The sequence below is a fragment of the Alosa alosa genome, chromosome 15, assembly GCF_017589495.1.
Source record: "Alosa alosa isolate M-15738 ecotype Scorff River chromosome 15, AALO_Geno_1.1, whole genome shotgun sequence".
NCBI classification, from domain to species: Eukaryota; Metazoa; Chordata; class Actinopteri; order Clupeiformes; family Clupeidae; genus Alosa; species Alosa alosa.
Genome location: NC_063203.1, coordinates 15,952,957 through 15,976,415, shown reverse-complemented (window position 1 = coordinate 15,976,415; position 23,459 = coordinate 15,952,957). Strand labels below are relative to the sequence as shown.

The 23,459-nt window shown below is 40.7% G+C and overlaps 1 protein-coding gene across 2 annotated transcripts; it reads left to right on the top strand.

Annotated features, from left to right (window-relative positions):
* The first annotated feature begins 10,199 nt into the window (after positions 1 to 10,199).
* flot2b (flotillin 2b) lies at positions 10,200 to 23,428 on the top strand. 2 transcript variants are annotated; one of them, XM_048265460.1, is made up of 11 exons: positions 10,200 to 10,469; positions 11,206 to 11,281; positions 11,606 to 11,696; positions 12,820 to 12,943; positions 15,313 to 15,431; positions 18,042 to 18,155; positions 18,530 to 18,649; positions 19,053 to 19,267; positions 20,136 to 20,319; positions 20,871 to 21,020; positions 21,193 to 23,428. In XM_048265460.1, exons 1-11 carry the CDS (start codon positions 10,421 to 10,423, stop codon positions 21,229 to 21,231), a joined length of 1,281 nt encoding a protein of 426 aa, XP_048121417.1. In that variant the 5' UTR covers positions 10,200 to 10,420; the 3' UTR covers positions 21,232 to 23,428. The 2 variants fall into 2 exon arrangements, with proteins under 2 accessions (XP_048121417.1, XP_048121418.1); XM_048265461.1 differs by lacking the exons at positions 10,200 to 10,469; positions 11,206 to 11,281 and adding an exon at positions 11,982 to 12,034 and having other exon boundaries at positions 11,619 to 11,696.
* The last annotated feature ends 31 nt before the right edge of the window (positions 23,429 to 23,459 follow it).

Here is a 23,459-nt window from a genome sequence, read left to right as displayed (position 1 = left end):
AGTCCCTTGTAATAGAATTGTCATATGTAAGTCAAGTCACATTGGATGAAAAGTGTCTGCTAAATGAATAAATGTAAATGACTGATAAAACAGAATTAATCAGAACTCAGGAGAGTCACACCTAAAAGCACAAACAGAAAATAGGGTAACCATATTGGGTGTACAAAGTCACAACCATGACTGCATCAATAATATTAGTCATTTTACCATACTAGTTACTATCACATTCCTGAGAAGATTTCATCATTAATAAGGGCGTATTATGAGGACATTCAGTTGTGCTTCAACATAAGTAATTGCACCTGTGATAGCCACAGCCACACATGATAACATCACCTCAGTTCTAAACATTTGATTACCGTTACCATTATTTCACACAATACAATTTCTTTGATTTAGTTTATTTTGCTTTAACCTTACATTGATTTACAGGGAGTGCATTAATCACGTTTCTTTGTGTTGAGTTACCTGGACGGTTGGGGGCGTTCCCTCCTGGTTGGGCGAAAGGAGTGGCTAAGGGCTGAGGAGACCTATATCTGGGAGCCAGCTCGTTAGGCCATAGTACATGTCTCACCATGTGCCAGGGGGGATTTTTGTCTTTAGTTAGTTCTTGTGTTGTCAAGTTTGTTTACCCCTTCTATGTTATTTGGTTTTGCCAAGCCGTTATATGTTCCCTTCTGTGTCTTTGCGGGAGGTGAGTTTTTGTTCAGCTAACCTTGTGTTACACGTCTATGTACTTAAGCTTCAGTTACTTTTTTGTTGACCTCTTTTTAAGGCCTAGTTATTAATTCTGGTCCTTATTTAATTTCTCAATATTTTGGGTAATAAAACCTCCCTTTTTTTTGAAAAACAACCTCCTGTGTCCTCTTACCTCACTGCCTTGGTCCCTTACAGCACCACATTCTGGCAGCCATTATAAGGGTATTTAAGAAGGTTGCTGGTGGTGAAAGGCAGCAGGAAGGCACACGGTTACCTCATCCAAACTCACATGGATAGCATAAGGATGCTGACAACAACTGCTCCATACCTAATGGAGTGTTTGCAATTAAAGTTTAATGACAGGCTGAAACGGATAAATGTGAAAATCTAGCAAATAAGTGTATCAATAGCCTGGAAGCCAACCCAAATCTATGTCAGGTTATCAGTAGGCAGAAAGTGGTTTATGATGGTCAGGTACCATTGATAGGACTTTTTTACCTGTAAACTGAAATTGTGGTGCTCTCAGTTTAGGTTTTTTGTCAATGTGGTCTTTGACTGTGCAAGCTTGTATTTATGGTTGCTCAATCAACTCATTAGTGGGCTTAACAGACACCGCATTGAAGTCAACATCATGCTCCTGGGCAGCATGCGTTCTACAGGAATGTACTCAGGACCTATGGCCACTAGAGCGTTAGTCCTCCTCTACCCAATGAATAGCTTCACTACGGACATCAAAGAAGGTGATAGTTGGATGGAGCCTGAAGCTCTCTCTTCTCTCATCCTGTCCCTTATGTTCTCTATGAACTGATCATGCAATACCACATCAGGATTAGCTAAACAAGCTGGATCACTCCTCTTTACGGCTTCCAGCATGTACATGAGAGCATTGAAATACTCTCTCAAAGACTCCCCTTCAAGTTGTTGTCGCTGGAAGAACTGCTTCTGAAGACTGATATATGACTGAGAGCAATCATAAATACAAGTATTCCAAAGATCTTATCTGGGCCATCTCTATCTGTAGCAGGGCGGAACTTAAGGCTCATCTTTTAAAATCGAAAATAGTCAAAGCCTGATCAGAAAGTGGTATATGTCGTGAGAACAAGTGGCAATGGGCGTCCTCGACCCAGTCCTCCACTGTTAAGGAGTCATGGGACAGTTTCCCTGCATGAAAACCTAGGGCACTTCTGTTATACACTTAACATTCTACTACCCCAGTAGGGCTGGTCTAGTGGCCTCACTTACAGGACTAGGCATGGAGGGCTACCTGAATGGGGTGTAGAGGACAGACATTTAAAAAAAAAAAGCTATTTAATTGTGTATTTCAGGTAATATCAATCAAATTCCAGTTGTGTCATTTTGATTGAGCAAAGATAAATCAAATAACAATACCCAATTACAGTTTTACTGAAATTACTTGGAAAACAAAATGTAAAAAACAATTAATTAAAATGGTGGATATAGCATTTTGGAACCAAACTCTTCAAATGTTCCTAAACAAATATACTGTACTCCTTCCACGCACCTTTCAGACTCCAGAGTTCTCCTTATGGGGTTAGGGGCATCCTGAAGAGGCTAAGAAGGAGCAGTTGAGGTGATGGGGCATCCTGAAGAGGCTAAGAAGGAGCAGTTGAGGTGATGGGAGGTGTCCATTATCTATCATTTCAAGAAGTCATAAACAATAGTCCTAGTCATGCCATGTCATAGGCACTACCAGTGAGAGACTCAGGGACGATTTGGGGGGAGTGCTATTGACTCTCTCTCAGTCGTAAACCATAACGAAACCATAAAGACATGATCACTGGAATGTCACATTTTAAGAAGAAAGTGAGAAGATGTTTTGGCCAGAGAGCTTCATGAGACTGTATGGACTAACAGTCTGTTTGGTCCGAAACGAATGTCAGGCATTTGCGCAGTGCGGTTATCCTTTGGCCTGTAAAATATGCATGATTGGTCACAGTCTAGCTCCTGTCCCAGAAATGTGATGTTTGGGTGGGAGTGAGAGTGCTCCTTTGGGAATGCTAACATGCTTGAATGTGACAGTCTTTGACACAGTATACTAATTTCAGACTAATTTGTGTGAGGGGACACAGTCCGCATCCCTGGTCTTCAATATAAATGGCCACTCTGAGCAGTGGGGTGCAGCCATGGACGGACAGAGGAGCACAAGAAACTGTTTCACACTTCTGTGCCGAGGAGCACTGAAAGAGACTGACAGAACATGCACTGTAACCAACTACGTATAGTGCCCAGGATTCAACATCATTTGTAAATCCTGAGTCAAATTCTATTAAAAAGCATCAACTTATGTATCTATAGGGTTTTTTTTTTTAAAGTGTATTTTTGGGCTTTGTCTTTTTATTTGGACAGGACAGTGGAGAGTGGCAGGGAGCAAGTGAGAGAGAGAGACAGGGTGGGATCGGGAAATGACCGCAGGTTGGACTCGAACCTGGGTCCCCGTGGGCACTCGGACCCGTATATGGTACAAACGCTGTAGCCTGCTGCACCACAGCGCCCCCGGGTGCTATCATTCTTTAGCATTTCATTGAGGTATTGACCAATCAGAGCTGCATTGCTCAAAAACTGTGCATCCCCCATGACAAACGCAGGGTTCTAAGTGCACCATAACTAGATAGGAGTATGTGACTTGAAGTAACTTACTGTATACTTGCTGTTTCATGTATTCTTCTTGGGGTAAAGACAAAAGCATACAATTGTCAAAAACAGTTTTAGCTTCAATCTTGCCCAGCCCTACAAAAACATGAGTCACTTGACATTCCTTTAGAGAAATAGTGGGAGCACATTCATCATTGATTTCTGGTCTTGCATGCTCTCTTCTATTTTGAGAGTACTTCCAGACTCTAATCTTGGTGGGCATTTGAGAGTGAATACAGTGAAAGCTGTGCTGTGAGTATTTAGGGAAACCAAATATTCCAATCAAGGCCTAATGGCAAGCCTTTTCTAATTGCTGATTAGACAGGATGTACAATAATGAGGGAACTGAAGAAAATATAGACAACAAAGCACCGGAAATACAGAGAGGGAGCTTTTGAAAACACATGACTCACTCTAGATAACGCTGCTATGATTATAAGTACTGTGATTTTGCATCAGTGACTGTATGCATTGTACATGCTCATAGCACATTAACTTTCCATGGACCTAACAGAATATTATTAACAGAACTCCATACATTATTTCATTAATTATGAATGTATTGGTTCCATTATGTTAATGATTATTGCACTTTTCTATAAGGACCCTGATGTAGAATCCAGGCTACCTGTAATATAATCCTTCTGACAGTCTTACGGTTTTGTACACTGAATCCTACACACACACACACACACACACACACACACACTAACACACACACACACTAACAAGCAATTATATATGGTAGCCTGGAACTGCCCAATACACATTACCTCTGCTAGTGTATTACTACTCTCATCTAATGCTGTGTAGAGTGCCATCCATATGACAATTAATGAAGCTTGGATAACATATGGTTTTGCTGTGCTGTTTCCCTGAGATAATTAAAAAAACAGGTCAATCAATCCAGGCTGTCAATCCAGGTTGGACCTGGTAATAATTAATGAGTCATGCCCTAAGTGCTCTGAGAGTCAATTAATAGAAATCATCCTTTGGATAGAGCTTTGCTTTACAGGTGTACAGCAGGGGAAGTGTGTATACCGTAATATAATATAAAATAATATAATATAATATAATATAATATAATATAATATAGTCATGAATGAAATATGATTGAAAGACTATGTTTATTTGATGTTTGGTTTACTGTTAAGATATAATCACAGTGTTACAATTCCCCTTTGTCCTATATAAAACCTGTGCACGCATAGCTTTCCCATGAGGGCTACACCTGAAAGAAAAAACAGCAAAAAGACCTTCAGGCTCAGTTAACGCATCTGTTATATCGGTGTGCCCTAGATAACTGACATGCACACTTTAAAAAAAGCACAGTGAAGACATGCAGCAGCAAATCTCTGATACAGAAGTAACAGTATCAGTGAGAACATCAGCATGTTGTTAAACAAGACAAAAAATAAATGACACCTCCAGTGACTGTCATGAGAACCCCTTGCCCTGAGATCCTGACGGCGGTGGACAAGATGGTAATTGTGGAGTTGCACTTGATAATTGCTGCCATCACCCAAAATGGTTGTTAATGTTCTGCTGTGGTGGAGCAGGGTCTGTACAGTTGGCGTGTGTGTGTGTGTGACTGGTAAGAGAGTAATTATGGTAAATCTTTATCCTCAAGATTTCTCTGACATCTGTCGGTATGTGTGTGCAGGCAGAGGCTCCACACAGGCACGCCGGGAACCAAGATGTGGGCTTCGCGCAAGAACAAAGCCATGTCAGGTTCCTCGTCTCTCAAGAGCATTGGGGTTATTTTCATGCCTTGCCTGGAGGACACATGTTCAAAGAGAAAGGAGAAATTCAGGATTAATATGGTGCAGGCTTTGGCTTGTGGGATACAGATTCACCCACTGGCTGGCAGATTAAATATTGAGAGGATTAGGAGAAAAAAGCTGACATCCAAGCATTTAGGCTTAATTAAGCTGCATATTTTACACACACACTGAGCTCATATTTTTACTTGGACATCTTTATTTCAGACACACAACTGAACATTTTGCATTGTTGCTTGTGTCCATAATGACTTTATGAATGATTATGATCATGGTGAAGGTATTGTGACATGCTGACATAATGACTTTATGAACGATTATGATCATGGTGAAGATATTGTGACATGGGTCATGATTGATGTTGAAGGTGATGATGATTGTGGTGATGATGATGATGATGATGATGATGATGATGATGATGATGGATGGTAACAGCGAATATTCAGAACATTCCCTATCAACTGAGCAAATTACCCTCCTCTATAACATCCCGCCATGATGCAGTTTCAACAGTTGTGAGTTCCATGTGGGTTTATATGGCTATTTTTTTGGATAGGCTATTCAAGAAAAAAATAGCTACACATGTACTTTTGTGTATCATCTAGTAATGCGGTTATACACAGGAGAGATGTTAGATTTTGTTTGTTATTGATTTTGGACTTCTCCGAGTGGCCGAACAACAACTAAGTTAAATTAATTCTATATAACATTATGCAGGACACAACAGCAAGCACTGCAATGCAATGCACAATTGGCTCAAAATAGCTGCATTATGTGCCACAGGCTGTACCGGGCTTTCTTAAAGCACTATATATCTGTAAGTTGTTGTTGTTGTTGTAAAGGTACTTCTTCACAAACATTAAAGGCTATGTTTTTTTCTCTTTATAGTGGATGACAGTTTAGACTTTAACCAGTAGGTGGTGATCTCCAACAGCACAAACTATTAAAAAAAGTATTCAAGCCATACTTACACTATCACAAGAATCAGAATGTGTGAAATGCAGGCTGGTCAAGGTTTATTTGTTTATCTGGGATAATCACTTTGCCACATAATACACCAGCTACACCAGCTAACTGACCATGGCTAACTCAGACTCATGACCACGGCACCTTTGGCACCTAGCTGTAGACACAGTACCTTCAATTCCACACAAACTGGTAGCCTACGGATGTCATAGACCCACAGGGCTGCCAACTTTTCAAAAAACTTTTCTTGGAGAGAGATTTGGTGGGGCCAACCAAAATTTTTGCTGCGGAAATTTTTGTTTGGCTCATTCAGCATTATATACCGTGCAGTAAAAAAAAAAAAACGCATTATCAGTAGTTCTCAGGTGTAGGGACCAGGCATGGACGGATTATGAACTTTCGGCCCCTGGGCCCACATGTATTAAGGGCTCCCCACTAATTGTCGCATATGTGGAAAGGGGGTTTGGGGGTCCTCCCCAGAATTTTTTTCATTTGTTTGATGTGATTTCCTGTATTCTGCTGCATTTTGGTAGCTTAGAAATCTAGACACACCCTAGCAAATTACATTTGCTTCCAGGGCTAGCAACTCTCCGTTGGCTTGTGAGCTCGAAAAATTAAACTTCTATCAGGCCAATCAAATCGTCTATAGAGTCGTTAGGGGGGCATAACATAATGATTGATGGCAGAGTTGCAACGGTTTGGCTTGAATTCCCTGCTACTTGAAAACAAAGAAGATGGATATTGCTGTTGGCCAACAGTGTGACGCGAGTTAAGCTTGTTTTGAGATGGCAAAAGTTTGAACTAGCCAATTAGCTCCGCTGGTGGGAAAACGCATGGGACTCAGTGCTGTCCTATTGCGTGCAGAGGGAATTTGAAAGACAACCGATTATCCCGCCCCTCGGACTGAGCACTGCGAACGGTGAGTGCCCAGACCCTACATTTTAATGTGGGTCTGGCTCATCAGGCTAGCATTTTGGGGATGGCCAATACATCTGGCCAATAAATTCAATCAGATTCATAGCCTACATCCTGATGTGTTGATATTGAGGCAATAATTCCATGCAAAGGCTTGGGCTTCAGGGCCACCTGACACCTTGGGCCCCTGGGTCTGGGCCCGGAAGTAATCCATCCCTGGGACCAGGGTCCCAGAGTTAAATGAACATTGGTATCAAATGGATCTAGCCTACTACTAGGACCATGGGCGTCAGAGGCATTGTAAAAGTGGGTGGGACATTTCAGAGGGGGGGTATGGGGGTCCTCCCCCAGAAATGTTTTTTTGGACTAGATGCAATTTCCTGAATTCTGGTACATTTTAACAGGTTATTTAGATACTTCTATATAACAAAATAAAGCCAGCCTACGAAATTAATAAAAAGTAAATCATGCATAATTTAAAAATAACTCAATATATAGGCTACTTGGCTATGCAATAAGGTTTCCATTATAGCACCGTGGACCTTCAATGAACGCATGAAAGGTTTGTTTGAAATCCCAACACTCTTTCAACTACATATGTAATAGTGATCATCAAATACCTCCCCAGATTTCAGTGCCCATCAGTCCCAACATTTAACAATATAATCAAACAGTCCAAAAGTAAATTAAATATCAAACTAAACCGAAAATGTCATGCTTTTGAAGGCCTACCAGTATGCCGCTCCAAGAAACGCCTGTCTAAAAAAAAAAAAAACACATAAGAAATAAAGGGCTGTCTCGAATACAATCCTGCCCCTAAAGGCCTGTACTTTGTCTTAAGACCCCGGCCATAATTTGAGGATTTACAGTATCTAAGTAGACAAACTGGCTTCAGATATCCAGCAGAGTGAATACGAGATTGTGCAGTCGCTGTGGTTAGTGATGTGATGCTGTTAATGGGGAGTTTTACATAGCCTAGCGTAAACCTATAGGTTATTATTTATTTGGCGTACCTATAAGGCTTTTTACCTTATCAAAAGTGAGGGGGACGACTGATCTCTTCAACACTGTGGGGGATTTGGCGCTTGTCACTGTGTGTGTGACAGAAGAGGAATGGGAGAATGCGTGTAACAAAAAAAAAAGTTTATGAGCGATTTACGCGCAAATGGGAGAATCCAATGAAAATGACAATGAAGCACTAAACAGATGCTGAAAACAGCACTGGTATTTCGCACGGCAAAAGTGGGGGGGGTCCAAACTAACAATTTTAAAAAAGTTGGTGGGTGTTTTGTAAGAATTTAAGAAATGTTTGTATATTTTAACTTTTAAATGCATCAATCAGGTGCACTTTCAAAATAAATTCAGAGGTCAGACTCGCTTATTTTTATGGAAATATTTGTGCTGTAGCCTAAGCTATTTTGCACTTCAGAATTATAACCATGCATTCACAGGTGGAATAGTTATGGTGATATTGCAATAAGTTCACAACCACAAAAACATATGCTACATTTCACAGTTCAGAAATTTTCAAAAATGTGTGTACATTTCAGCACTCAATGAAATTATGCAGAAGTGGTCACCTGTGTTATTCAGCTAGTTCACTTAAGATAATATATTGGTCATTGTAATGGCCATAGCCTATAGCCTACATGCTATTCCTTTTTCAGGATGCACCCATATCTGCATGATGTGAATGTTTGCATATGGCTTATGTCAGTCAGGCTTTATATCAATATTTGTGTCTCGTTATTTGATTTTCTTCATATTTTTGCATTAATGTCACTAGGAAGCATGCCAATATAAATATATTCATTTAAGTGGGATTGGCTGGAACCTGACAATATACAACATGATAGTGGGATAATCTATGGCTGAGCAATTTACAAAAATGTATGTAGGCCTACTGACAAATAGTTTACATTAGAATACATTATAATTTCGCCCCAATGAGGCTATGTAGAAATGTGTTGCAATTTCAAAACCGGATTACTCAAGAACCACTTATTGCACAGAGGCATGCATATCCTCGTATTCGGTATGGTTTGCTGTTTATTGTGAGTGATATTGGGTTTGCCACGTGTTGTGTGAAGGGTTAGTGAGATATTAAACCGAGAGCAATGGGTGTGCACTGTGTGCAAAATGCAAATATGATTAGCTAAATTGCACGTCGGTTCAATTATAATTTTCTCGCGAACCATTTATCACAGCAACTTGGCGCTAATATCATTGGAAAGCTTAGATTCCGCTCGTTCACATGATGTGTGATATCATATGTTTAGGTTTAGTTGAGTTGAACCTCATCTGCCAGGTATTTGACCTACCAGGTTGACACTTCAGTGTGAAAAATACTCAATAATACTCAAAGCACTACCTAAACGCTCCTCGGATGGCTTAAGTAGCCTAGCATCGCAAATGAGAGAAAATTTAGAAAATTCCACAGACAGGGGGTGCTCTTGAACCCTCTCCCCGTCTCTGAAAGCATAACGTTGGCTCAACAGGGAGATCTGTAGATAGGCTAAACTCATTTTTCAGGCATCTGACCGACCGGGTTGACACTTCAGCGTGAGAAATCGGGGGTGTGGCGTGTGAGTGTGTGAAACTAATCAAATGCGTGTGTCTCACGGCCAATGCGTCGAGGCAGCTATAGACCCATAGTGTATAAACTGTCCAAGACTGTCTTGTCTGACAGTGTATACACATACAGGCCTAGCAGTAAGCTAAAGTAACAGATGGTTGTATTCATATGGAGGCTCAGAATCAAAGAATAACAAATGTGATATGTATATGGTAATATGTCCGCAGATGCTGAGAATGAGTCAGATGTGTGGCCCAGCCCATGTGTGTGTGTGTGTGTGTGTGTGTGTGTGTGGTAGGTTTTGTGTAGGCTATGTATAACATTTTGGAATTTTTTTTTTTTTTTTTTTTTAAATAAAAAACATTTTGGCAGAATTGCTCTATGTTTACATGTTTTTTCTTTTACGTTTTAGGTTTCAGTTGTAATGGAAATCCCACTTCGACTTAGCCTAATTTCTTTGGGTATTTCACCCACTGTTACTTCATGACGTAGGTCTACCCATTTAAAAATGCTGGTGAGTTATCGTGCTATTTCGGCGCTGAGGGCTGGGCATAGATATATATACTGACAGTATATATATCTCTGAGGGCTGGGCAGCATAGACAGTAAATGAAAGGCAGGCTTGTGATAAACATTTCCTCGCTCGCTCCTAGTCTTCTCTTGATTGGAGGAGGAGGCGAGTAGGCAGGCATTTCACATTCTGTGGAGGCCTCCTCGCGTGAGTGAACTGTGCTTGCAGTTATCCCCATAACGACATTACAAAACGTCTTCATCCTTCTTGAATATTATTGAGCTGGTTTTCCGGGATTTAGAACACGTCTGTGGATAAAACATGGGTTGCTGCCTCACTGTTGGACCAAACGAAGCCCTTGTCGTTTCAGGTAAAATTATGACCATATTTTCTGCCGATGACAAGCCTCAGGTAGGATGGCTAACGTAAACGTTAGCTAACGCTAACATAACAAGCAAGGCTGATCGGAAGCTAGCTAGGTGGACACTGATGTTTGTCAATTAACATTATATATTAGCCATTCGATTTGGAGTCATATGACAGCTGGGGTTAGATAGCTAAATTCCTGGTTCCTTCGGGTTTCTTATTCATTTTACTTTGATTCTCAACGATAGCAAAATAGCTGGCGCTAGATGTCAGGGGCGTGTTCTGTCACTCCTAGTCACTAGGCTAATGTGTTAGCTAGCTGGAGTAATGTTATGATGCAGTAGTTAAAAGTTGTTCTGTAAGAACTGGTATTTGCACGTAATGTATTTTCAATTAAGTTTAATGTAAACATCCCTCATCAGTCGGAGGTTGTAAGCTTTAGTGAGCTCCAGGTGTAATATGCGTGAACGGTGTTGATAAATTACCAAATGTCAGCTAGTTAGCTATTTATTAGAAGCTACACTGTGTCTAACGTTAGTTAAACTTAGCTAGTTCTACAATGTTAGCTGAGATGTTATAAAGGTTAACCCAGCTAACATACCTGTTACCATAAACTGTCGATTATGTTGACGATATCTTAACTCGCTCTCTCTCATATCCATAAAGGTAGAGGATACACTGCAAGCCTTATGGCTAGCGTGAAGCAGCTGCAATATTAACGTTAATTATACTTTTTCCAGGTGGCTGCAGTAATGAGAAAACTTACGTCGTTGGTGGCTGGGCCTGGGCGTGGTGGCTCATTTCAGATGCTCAGAGGTCAGCCAGTTACAGTAACTGTTACAGTTATACACAAATGTGTCAATCTATTCCTACGGTGTCACCTTCCAACACCTACAATGATACCTAGACAGACAGAAGTTAACACTACAGGTAGCACTTAGCTAACTTGGGATGTTTCTGAGATAAATGTAAATAAAAAATGTAAATCAGGTTTATAGGCCAAGTATACTTGTGAACAAACTGTGTGTTATTTTCAATTTCCACTGTCATCTGTGTTAATCACTTAAGCAAAACATGGGCTTAAACCTGGATATGTTTCTTAGTAGAACCAAATAGGGTCTTTGTTTTTCTCTCTTTCAGGATTACACTAGAGATAATGACACTACAACCCAAATGTGAAGATGTGGAGACAGCAGAAGGAGTGGCCATTACAGTCACAGGGGTTGCCCAGGTAGGTGTGCCTTTTAGTCAAATTCAAAGCTGTTCATCTATGCAATGAACTTGCATAACTGTGAATGTGCATTTTGTGACATTTATTCACATCTGTGCAATATTTTTCAATGTAATCTTTCTGTCATTGTAGGTAGAGATGAGATTATACCGTAATATGGGAAATTACACAGGGCAATGTTTGTTTTGTTTTTTCTCATATGGCATACAAGATTTGTAGTTAATAACCAATAATCAGTTGAGTAGATCTTTTGAAGTAAAACAATTGACAACCTTTCCCTGTTAGGACAAAGAAATACAGGACACTGCATTGGCAGAGAAATTTCATTTCCTTAAATGGTAAAGCTTCATTGCATCAGGCAACACACCCCTGTTCAATTTTTGTTTTGTAAGCAATATAACTATGGGCATCTTGTAAACATAGATATTTTCCATGAACTCAGCATGTGTTAATAGAATCAGACACTGCAGTCAGTGAGCTTAAGTTCTCCTGTTGCTTTGCTTTGAGTGTATTATGGCCTATGCAGATTACACAATTTCAGCTCGATTTTGTCATTGCTGTCCGGGAACATCGGGAACAGCGCTGAAGGACAAACACGTCTTGTAATGTGTCATATCCAAAGACCCGCGATTTATTGTCTGTGACGTTCCACGACCACGACCAAGTCTAGCATGTCAGAATTTTGTGGGAATCTCCTACGACTCCCGCATTGACACTGACAACACGTGACGAGAAGGCAACGATATGATCTTGTAATGTGGCCAATCTTCCGACCTGGTTCTCTGATCGCCTAGTCTGACATGGTCAATCGTAAAAGACCATCATAGGAGACAAAAAAAATGTAATCTGCATAGGCCATTAGTGCTCGAAACTCATTGAGTAAAGTGTAATAAATACTCTAAAATAATTGAATGACAAAAGGTATACTGAAAGAACTCATACTGTACGTAGATCTGTATGTATAGACCATTTTTTGTTTGTTTGTTCTGTTAACTTAAAATAAGTAATTTCGTAGAGTGGTCTGAAATACTGCATGAACTGTGTAACTGTACAAATGACGACATTATACATCTGGAACCTTGGCGGGAAAATATACCTAAACCTTCTCAACATTTTATAATAGATCAAAGTCCTGACAGAAGCTGACCTGCTGCCACTAGCATGTGAGCAGTTTTTGGGGAAGACCGTGGCGGAGATGAAAGGTGTTGTTTTGCAAACTCTGGAAGGACATCTACGTTCCATTTTAGGTGAGCATTCCAAAGTTCTCAATAAGATTTTAGTGAAGTCAGGTTTATTTATAAAGCACTGTAAAAACAACAACAGTTGACCAAAGTGCTATACAATCAAAAGACCAGGGGCCTGTACTATGAAGGGAGCTTAACCTACCCAGATGTAACCCAGGGTTACTTAGTTAAACCGGCGTTGACAAAACCTGGTTATCTTAAGTGGTGTACTACGACGCTGATTAAGAAGTTGATTTGTCGAACCGGGGTTAACCTAATTGGCCTTTTTTTTATATATATATATATATATTTTTGGCCTTTTTTATGCCTTTAATGATGGTGGCAGTGGAGAGTGACAGGAAATGAATGGGAGAGAGAGCAGAGGTGTGAACCGGAAATGATCACGGGGCGGGAATCGAACCTGGGTCACCGGTGTACGGTGCAGGTGCCCCAGCCAGTTGCGCCACAGCTGGGGCCTAACCTAATTGTTTGTGCACGTTCACATAGAAGGGGCGGGTTGTAGTGCAAGTCACCACTTTCAATGATGATGCGATCACCTTATTTTACGGATGAGGAATGCACAATTATTATGACAAGTTATGAGGAATTAAAACCCACTCTACGACAAAAAGCAAATATGTCGGCAGCAAACAAAGCAAGGCAAGGCTGTTGGCAGCGTATTGCAGATCGGGTAGCCTAAATGCCTAAAAGTAACGTTTTATTTCCACATGTTCCTCAAATATATGTTACGGAGGATTAATAGCTTGCGGAATGTCTGAAATGAGTTGAAATAATTAAATTGCCTTTTTTGAGTTCATAAAAAGGCCTAACACAATTCAGAAGTGGGCATATAGATTAATAAGGATAATTAAATGTTTAAGTAGCCCTCATTGACATTGACTGATTTAGTGTATGCCTAATCCTGTGAACATTTCAGATGCAACACCAGTGCCAAACGCACATGGCAGCAGGTGAAAATGAAACACAAAAACATTATTCAGAATGGTAGGTTTATATAGTTATAGCTTGCGTTAATATTTCTACATATAACAAGAAAAAGGGGTCTTTGAACACTACTGTAGGAGGAAAGGCACGAGTGGTTTACAGTAGGCCTAGCAGAGGAGTTGTAACCTGACTCTCGCCAGATGAATTTCGTTCCGCCTAGCTCCACTGATCCATCTGGGATCAATCCATTGGAGTGGTGCTTCAGAAGGCTGGGCCTAATCAAAAAATGCTTGCAAATGATTGGATAAGCCACTTGTCCGTCATCTATTGACGTGCTACTTCAACCACACTGAGAACAGTCTCACAGTCGCTTCTACGCTATGTCACATCTATGAAACTCCTGCCCTGCGTCCTGATTAGGTCTACCATACAATCTGGTGCCGAAATCATTCTCAACGGAACCGATCCCAGATGGATGTGAGTGGAGCTAGGCGGAACGAAATTCATCTGGCGAGAGTCAGGTTAGAGGAGTTGGCCATCACAAATAACAGTGGAAGGCCGATTATGGAAGGGGTTGAGGGAGGCATTCGGTCGGATCCTGGTGCTGTGGAAATGTGCAGCCTTTATGTGCAGGGTAATATGACATTCAAGTTTTATGTTAAAATGGTGATTTTAATTTATTACTGTATGTCCGTAAATGTTTATTTTAGGACATACAGTATTCTTGCTCAGATGTTAAGCATCACAGATGGAATAATTGTCCACTGGCAAAATATCTCAACGAAAGACACATTGTCTCATACGTCTGCCTCGGTCAGCTGACAATGATAAATTCCCTCAGCTGAGGGAATTTATATTTTGTAAAGAATAATGTCAGCGGATTCTGGCAGTCTCTAAAAAACCCTCGCCCTGCGAAGAGAGCCCCTCACGATTTGCGCTCCAATGTCGTATGGATCATCCAGGTATGCAGACAAGATGTTAGTGGAGGGATGGTACTTATAAAGGGTGTGGTAAACAGAAACCTCGGGTTAACCAAGAACATAACCTGCTCGGAGCAGGATTGAGATGCAGCGTAAATTGCCATGGCAGCATACCTCGGTTAAAACCTATCCACTTTTCGTAGTATGAGATAATCAGGAAGTTATGCCACACGTGATCAAGTTACTCCAAGTTACCCAGATAAACCAGTAACCGCGCTTTGTAGTACAGGCCCCAAGACCTGATGGACAAAACAGTAATGGTCAGTTACTCATTAAAGATCAGTTCATGACAATAGCAATGATTACCACATGTTGTACTGCTTACATTAGGATAATGGAGAATTCCAGCGATTTCACATAGATCTGTTTTCTCAAGGTCACCGAAATGAAAACAAATCCGTTCTACCTAGCTACCTTTAGTGTGACTGATTTGGGCCTTATGGATGATCTTTTGCCATCCCCCCCCAGGCACTCTGACAGTGGAGCAGATCTACCAGGACCGAGACAGGTTTGCCCAGCTCGTGCGAGAGGTGGCATCCCCAGATGTGGGTCGGATGGGCATTGAAATCCTCAGCTTCACCATCAAAGTGAGTTCTAGGAATTCTGAAGATGATGTGACTATTTTTTTATATATATATATATATATATATATATATATATATATATATATATATATATATATATATATATATATAATCATAATCACATTTCAATCTTTCCTGACCAGAGTGCGCTTAGGCTGTGCTAAAGGCAAAGGTGGCAAAAGTCCATAATGATACTGATGGTCTGCCATGTGAGTGCCATTCAGCCTCGGATGAGTCATTCTCCCATTCCCCTTCCCATAATTCTTCCTGGCAAGAACACCACACACACACAAATACACATGCTGTGAAAAATGTCCACCATCTTGTTTTTTTTAAAAGATAAAAACAGGATATTCTAGAAAACATCTTTCTTTAATTTATCCAAATGTTTTTACACGATAACTTGCACATCAATCCGTCTGACTCTCCCACACCAACACACTGGCCCTTCTTAAAAGAGCACCTGTGGGTGTGGCCCACTTAACTTAATTAACAATTATTACTTTCACCTGCAGACAGTTAGTCAGCCAACACACAGACAGGAATATGTGCAAAAGTGCATTCAATTAAAAACTGTGTTCTAAAACAGGGAAGATGTAGTCAGCATATTCACATTACCTTCCCCCTCTTTTAAGCTTGTTTTAACCTAGTTTCAAGCGCAGACAAAAAAAAAAAAAAAAACATTACAATAAATTGTGCAAGTCATTAGTGCTTTAAAAGATCAGTTTAACAATTTCTCAGGTGACTGCCAGTCTTTTCAAGATCACTCCTTCTTGGCCCAACACTGCACTCTTCACAGTACACAGCCCCCCCTGATACCTCCTCATCCAGGCCTCCAGACTTCCTGACACACCGCTCAGCCCTCTGAAATTCCAGCAGATAACAGGCTATCCGAGCACCGGCCTACTCCCAAGGCCACAGGCCAGTCTGCCACTAGATATATTCAGGAAGTCCTCAGGTCACTGCTGCCCTCTTGGGCTTGGCAATAGCTCCCCACAAGGCTCACATCAGCATCAAGGAGTCCCCGAGCTATTCCTCCATCAGGCATAGGTCAACCCAACAGGACAGCAGCGCAACTCCTCCAGTGATCTTTTCCCAGCAGGTCTCTTCCTCGGCCTGCCGTTCCCTTCTCCGCAGTACACCTTCATGTTCCAAATCAATGAAAAAGTGGGTTCCCTCCACACAACTAGAGGGATAATCCCACCGCTGCCACCAAATGTGAAAAATATGTTCACCATCTTGTTTTTTAAAAAAGATAAAAACAGGAAATTCTAGAAAACATCTTTCTTTAATTTATCCAAATGTTTAACACACGATAACTTGCACATCAATCCGTCTGATTCTCCCACACCAACACACTGGCCCTTCTTAAAAGAGCACCTGTGGAGTTTGGCCCAATTAACTTAATTAACAATTATTACTTTCACCTGCAGACAGTTAGTCAGCTAACACACAGACTACGTTTACACGAAGCAGGGTATTTTCCTAAACGAATATCTGGCCATCTACGTTTGCAAATAAAACTGCATTTACACAAGACCGTTTTTTTTTTTTTTTTTTTTTTTTAAATGTGTTTACACGAACCCGTGTACATACATGCTGTCATGAGCACGCCAAACCACAGTGGCAGTCTAACGATAAGCTCAAGCTCACATTAACCAATCAGAACCCTGAAAAGTCGCACGTGAGAACATGTAAATGTAAACATTGGCCGCACATTTGGTGTACTTCTGTCGCATACTGTGACGTTGGCTGCCCAAAACTCCGTTTACCACAGTTTACAACCAAACGCATAAACAAAGTTTTCCAAAAAAATCACTTTGGCCGGAGTTTTTTTGGATAACCGTTTTACGGGGCGAATTCTTCGTTTGCGTCTAAATGAAAGGCTCAAACGTAGGGAAATGTCTTCGTTTATAAAAATACACATGCTCGTGTAAACGGGGTCACAGACAGGAATATGTGCAAAAGTGCATTCAGTTAAAAACTGTGTTCTAAAACAGAGAAGATGTAGTCAGCATCTTCACACATGCACACACACATACACAGGCACACACTCTCTCTTTTATTGTCTTCATGTGATTTTGTGAGGCAATATGACGTCAGTGGTATACTATAATGCATTTGCTCTCTAATCTGAGTATGACACGTGACCACCATGTTTTCAGTGGTGTTAATGTTTCTTCATAAGGAATAAAAGTAAGAAGTTTAGATTAGTTGATCAGAGTCAACTAATAAGTCAGACTAAATATGATGAATTGCTTGGGCACAAAACTGGTAATGATTTACAGCGTTTAGTCATTATTACTTTCAGGAGTTAATGAGGTGATAAACACTGGCTGGAAATGTTGTGAAACTTGAGGAAAACAAATTATACTCTTTAGTCAAAATAATTTAATGCACTATTCTTCAGTTCTGGTCGCCAACTCTGTGATGTGTAAGAAAACCACATCATAAATTGGGAATTGGGAGTTGTGACTGTTATGGAACATCATTTGTGAGTGACTGATGTCATGTATATTGCACCCCTGTGTGTGTGTGTGTGTGTGTGTGTGTGTGTGTGTGTGTGTGTGTGTGTGTGTGTGTGTGTTAACGGAAACTGTCCCGTCTCCACAGGATGTCTATGACAAGATGGACTATCTCAGCTCTCTGGGAAAGACACAGACCGCAGCTGTCCAGCGAGACGCAGATATTGGAGTTGCTGAAGCTGAGAGGGATGCAGGCATAAGGGTAAAGAGCCTTCCTACCATTAGACGAGTGGTCTAGTGTATCCGTCAGATTAAGACACATTATTAGACAGAAAGCGGATTTTGGAATTTCAGAAACATTAAAAAATAGCAAAACCTTGTCTGGATGTAACTCAAAGTAGTGGTGGTCAATCAAACTCAACGGAGTTCTATAAAACCCCTGTCATATGTCATTTGTGGGCGTAAGCTTGAAGGTGTGGGTTTTCATCACTGTCCACAAGCAAAATTGCAACAAGCTGTTTTCAGGCGTGTAATAAAGTCATGTCTGGCCCTTGGGGACTTCATTATCCCTGATGGGTCCCACAGGGAGAGCTTCACATCTTGGTCAACATGATTTGTCTACCTCTCTCCACCTAGGAAGCCGAGTGCAAGAAAGAGATGATGGATGTCAAGTTCTTGGCTGACACCAAAATGGCCGACTCCAAACGAGAACTGGAGCTGCAGAAAGCTGCTTTCAACCAGGAAGTGAACACCAAGGTCAGTGAGACAGTGTTTCCCATGGCCCCCCTTGATCTTTACAAATAAACACTCTTGGAGGAGATTTTAATCTTCAAGAGGATACCAGAAACGTCCCCTTTGGCATATTGACCTTACATGGTTCATTTCATCGGTACAACTGTCCCAGTTATATTTTGCATGTCCAATTAGGAAAACTAAATCTTATGGTGGACAGTGGAAGAGGAAGATCATTTTCATAGTTCAAGGCAATAAACAAGGCATAAACAAGCCTCTGCTTACAGTTGCCTGATTACATAAAAACAACCTTTGATTACAAAGGCAATTACAAATTGCCTCTCCTTACTCTGCGGTTTTAAATGTCAAACTTTGTACTGGATGCCCAAACCAAATGACCAAGACCAATGATCTCTCGCCTGCACAGAAAGCCGAGTCACAGCTGGCGTATGAGCTACAGGCCGCCAAAGAGCAGCAGAAGATCCGTCTGGAGGAGATAGAGATCGAGGTGGTCCAGAGGAAGAAGCAGATCACCATCGAGGAGCGGGAAATCGACCGCACACAGAAGGAGCTGATTGCCACAGTCAAGCGACCTGCTGAGGCTGAGGCCTACAAGATACAGCAGCTCGCTGAAGGAAACAAGTAAGTGTGTCCTCTCAAATGGATTCTTGATCATAATTCTTTTCAAGTAGCCTGAAGTTGTATACAGTTAGTGCTATAAGACTTCAATGTACAATACAATTTGTACAAATAGGTGATTCTACAAAATGTTAGCAATGTGTAATGATGTGTACTTGCTTTTGTAGTACATTCTACCTAGACCCTTAGATCTTGTTCTACTTGAAATACCATGTAATGAAATGCAATATTTCAAATCCAGTTCAGCTGTTGAATAAGGACAAATGATCAAGTTGTGCTATTGCAATTTAGTGTGGAGAAGAAAGGACTATTGAAAATGTTTTACACTACTTGTCAGTTTGTAGCACACAAATGACCAGTTCAGTTTGGAAACACTGAGTGATGAAGTTAATTGGTTTCGGCGAGAACCAATCAGCACTAGCTACAAAATGCAGCGTTCGTTTCAATTCCTGCAGGTAGACTGATGCAGCTCCTGGGACATGACGGCAAGACATTACATGACACTCGCTCTCCCTCTCCTGTCTAGATTGTTAGTTTTGTTTTATTTTGCGTTATTTTGTTGTTGTCTTCAATGCAGCAACAGCAGCAATTATGCAATGCAATGCTTCTTACAGCAGCTGATCTAGCCGAGACCAAGCATACTACCTTGTACTTCCATCAGTACAATTCTTACAGTTATTCTGAGAGTTTCCTGTCTGAAGTAAAATCTTCCAACTTAACAAAATGTTGGATCTCCAATGAGAACTGTGTTTCATTGGGGTCAAATATCACAAACATCTGCATGTTTGTGTTCTTAAGTATGCTAAAAATAATGTATTCAATTTGTAAACATGTGATGCGAGTCTGTGGTTGGTTTTTCCCCTCCTCACAGGATTAAAAGGGTGTTAACGGCTCAAGCAGAAGCTGAGAAAATCCGCAAGATAGGAGAGGCGGAGGCAGCCTCTATTGAGGCCATCGGTAAAGCAGAGGCCGAGAAGATGAGGCTGAAGGCTGAGGCCTACCAGCAGTATGGAGAAGCAGCCAAGATTGCGCTGGTCCTGGAGGCACTGCCAAAGGTATATGAGCTACCACATTAAACACAATCCATCACAAATGTCTTAATGTTTCACACAGTATATGCCATTTTTGTTAGTTGATTGCTTAACAAACAAAACATATGCCATTTTTGTTAGTTTGTTGTTTAATTGTTCTGTTTACCTAAGTAAACTGTCTGAGAAATTTAGGATGGCAACGTCCAAGTTCCTCATCACTTGGGGCACGTTGGGGCAGCCGTGGCCTACTGGTTAGCGCTTCGGACTTGGAACCGGAGGGTTGCCGGTTGGAACTCCGACCAGCAGGCAGGCTGAAGTGCCCTTGAGCAAGGCACCTAACCCCTCACTGCTCCCCGAGCGCCGCTGTTGTTGCAGGCAGCTCACTGCGCCGGGATTAGTGTGTGCTTCACCTCACTGTGTGTTCACTGTGTGCTGAGTGTGTTTCACTAATTCACGGATTGGGATAAATGCAGAGACCAAATTTCCCTCACGGGATCAAAAGAGTATATATACTATATACTAATACTTATATATACTTATACTTACTTTTCCCTTCTCCTTTCCCGTCTCAATAGATCGCTGCCAAAGTGGCCGCTCCTCTGGCCAGGACCAATGAGATCATCATTCTGAGTGGGGAGAACAGCCGGGTGACTGGGGAAGTGAACCGCCTGCTAGCCGAGCTCCCCGTGTCCGTCAATGCCCTCACAGGAGTGGACCTGACTCAGGTGAGAGGGGCTGGGAGACCTTGAGGGGGGGAAGTGGGGAGGTAATGGTCAGTTTTTAGCAAACATGGCTACTCATTTTAACAAGTTCAGTCCGTTTTGATGCTGTATACTGTAAAGGAAGGACCAAACGAACGAGAACTCTAACCTAGAATATGTGTGCTCCCTCAAACAGATACCATTACTTAAGAAGATGACCGAAGCCCAAGCCTGAGAACAGTCTCCTACCTTATGCTCTGATATGTCGTTTGCATTCACTTCGACTGCCTTCAGAACACTTGAAAACGTATTGTTTCTCTATACAAGTGGATTTGTGAACCTCTGGTGCCTTAATTTTTACAGGACCAGACTATCTGCATGTGCTGCTGCTCCTCTTAAACATTTACGTCTAACTGTTACGTTAAGCTTTGTGGATCCATAGATGCGATTGGTGGGAGATGTGTAAGCATAAGACATGCAGACTTCCTCTTTTGATCCTCTTTTGATTAATCCGTATGGTTCTTGCTGTGTAGAGGGAGGAAGGGAAGTGGTTACGTGATTGTGCATCTCAACTTTTCAACGAGAATGACCTCTAGATGTGATAACTGTTTATCCGATGGACTTGCTCGCTGTCTAATTTAGCATTTAAAACTGGGCAGCGTTTCAAGGAAGAACATTTCGACCTTTCCTTCTTAAGAGTCCTAGTACTACATAGCTATCACAATTTTGTTTTCCACATGCTGACACCAACCAAGTGTATCTGAACTTTAAACATAGTTTAAGTGGATCATTACCTACTGTGCTCTCAGTCATTTGCATTTATTTCTAGGTTTTCTGATCTGAATGCACATGTTATGGAGAGTTTGTTAGACAGAGGTCCACTTAAACGTCAGGAATATTGAGATGCACATGCAAGGTCATCAGTATGCTGATGCCATGTCATTGCTGTCAAAGCCGCTGTTTATGTAATTCATATAAGTGGAAACTTTTTTTTAATGGAATTGGCTGCAGCACTTTCTGTTTCAGTACACATACATACGTAGGGTATACACAACAGAATGTTTTTGCTGTACTCTTATGGGGGGAGTGCCATATTGATAAAATAAGCCATTATAGTCAAGTGTGTCTTTTAGCATGGATCAAAGTGCATGCTATCCACGAACACACCATATTCTTTTTGAATTATTAATCTTTTTTAAGAGTATTACATGTTGGTTATCTGTGAAGCCAGATAAATTGTTTTTATTTTTTGTATTTATTTTGTGTTTTAGATTCTATATTACATATATGCATTTACAGGAGATCAAAGGGTCATCAGAGTGACTTGTGATATGCGAAAGAAATCTTTATTTGAAATGCTGTTATTATTTTCATGGTGTTGGGAGTTTGGGTTATTTTTCACTGATTTCAAAGTGATTTTAATCATACCAAAGTAGATTCTCAGTGGTAATATAGTATGTTCATTCAACGTGTTTTACTTATTTAAATGTTTTTGTAACATTAATGTACATGTAAGCCACGCAATCCAAAACCTTTCTAGAACTTATCACAAGGTAATTTTTTCTAGAGGAACTTTCTACTTGTTTGTCAATTAAATGTAAGCTCAGAAATTCCCTTCTATATTGGCAGCCATATGAAATTACCCCATAGAGTTAGGCTTTGTGTAGCCTTGTCCTGTGACGGTTTGTGTTTTTAAGTCTGCTTTCTTTTGTTGGCTTTGAGACATGTAAAAAGATGGATGTGAGGCTCTCTGCCCCGTAGTAACGTAGTAATATTTATGAAGTAATTTTGTATCTTGTTTTGTCCCTGTTTGTTGAAACACTCAGAAGCCCCAATTATTGAAGGAACATGTCAGCTCATTAAGATGGCTGTAACAACAATGTGCAATTGTATGTGCTTCTGAGGTTTTTCTGTTTGAATCCATTGTGACATTTTTTATTTGATTTATACCATTGTTTGTTCATTAGTAATGACTATATACTACCTGTTTGAAAACACTAAATGTTGTCACAAAAGGGTACATATCATTACAAAAGATGCTGCCCCCAACAATATTATTTTTGTGTAAAGTCAGCCGTTTTTGACCACTTGTTTTATTTGAGCTGGACTGTTAAATATTCTTATGTGAATTAATTTAGGATTGTATAATTATTTTACCCACACTTATTTGAGAGACAAATACACAAGGTCACTGAAACTATTACTAGTAGGTAAAACACTCAATCATATGGTGCAACAGACTATTGCCTGTTATTTCAATAAAGTAAGCCACTCCTTTATTTTGTTATGAGAATCTTTAGTTTCTCTGTACTTCTGAAAGCAGCCTTAACTTGCATGTGTAGTTACAGTAATTGTGCACGAGACTCCCAATGTAATATTAAATAGCTATTTCATCCATATATCCAAAACAATAAAAGCCCCTAGACAATTAAGTGTGTATGTTATTCCCACTAATGCATCAGT

What these genes read in the sequence shown, in the direction of transcription:
- flot2b (XM_048265460.1), top strand. Translation starts at nt 10,421, where the DNA reads ATGGGTTGCTGCCTCACTGTTGGACCAAACGAAGCCCTTGTCGTTTCA. An exon ending in CAGCTCGCTGAAGGAAACAA is followed by an intron (nt 19,268 to 20,135) that starts GTAAGTGTGTCC and finishes CCCTCCTCACAG; the next exon opens with GATTAAAAGGGTGTTAACGG. An exon ending in TCCTGGAGGCACTGCCAAAG is followed by an intron (nt 20,320 to 20,870) that starts GTATATGAGCTA and finishes CCGTCTCAATAG; the next exon opens with ATCGCTGCCAAAGTGGCCGC.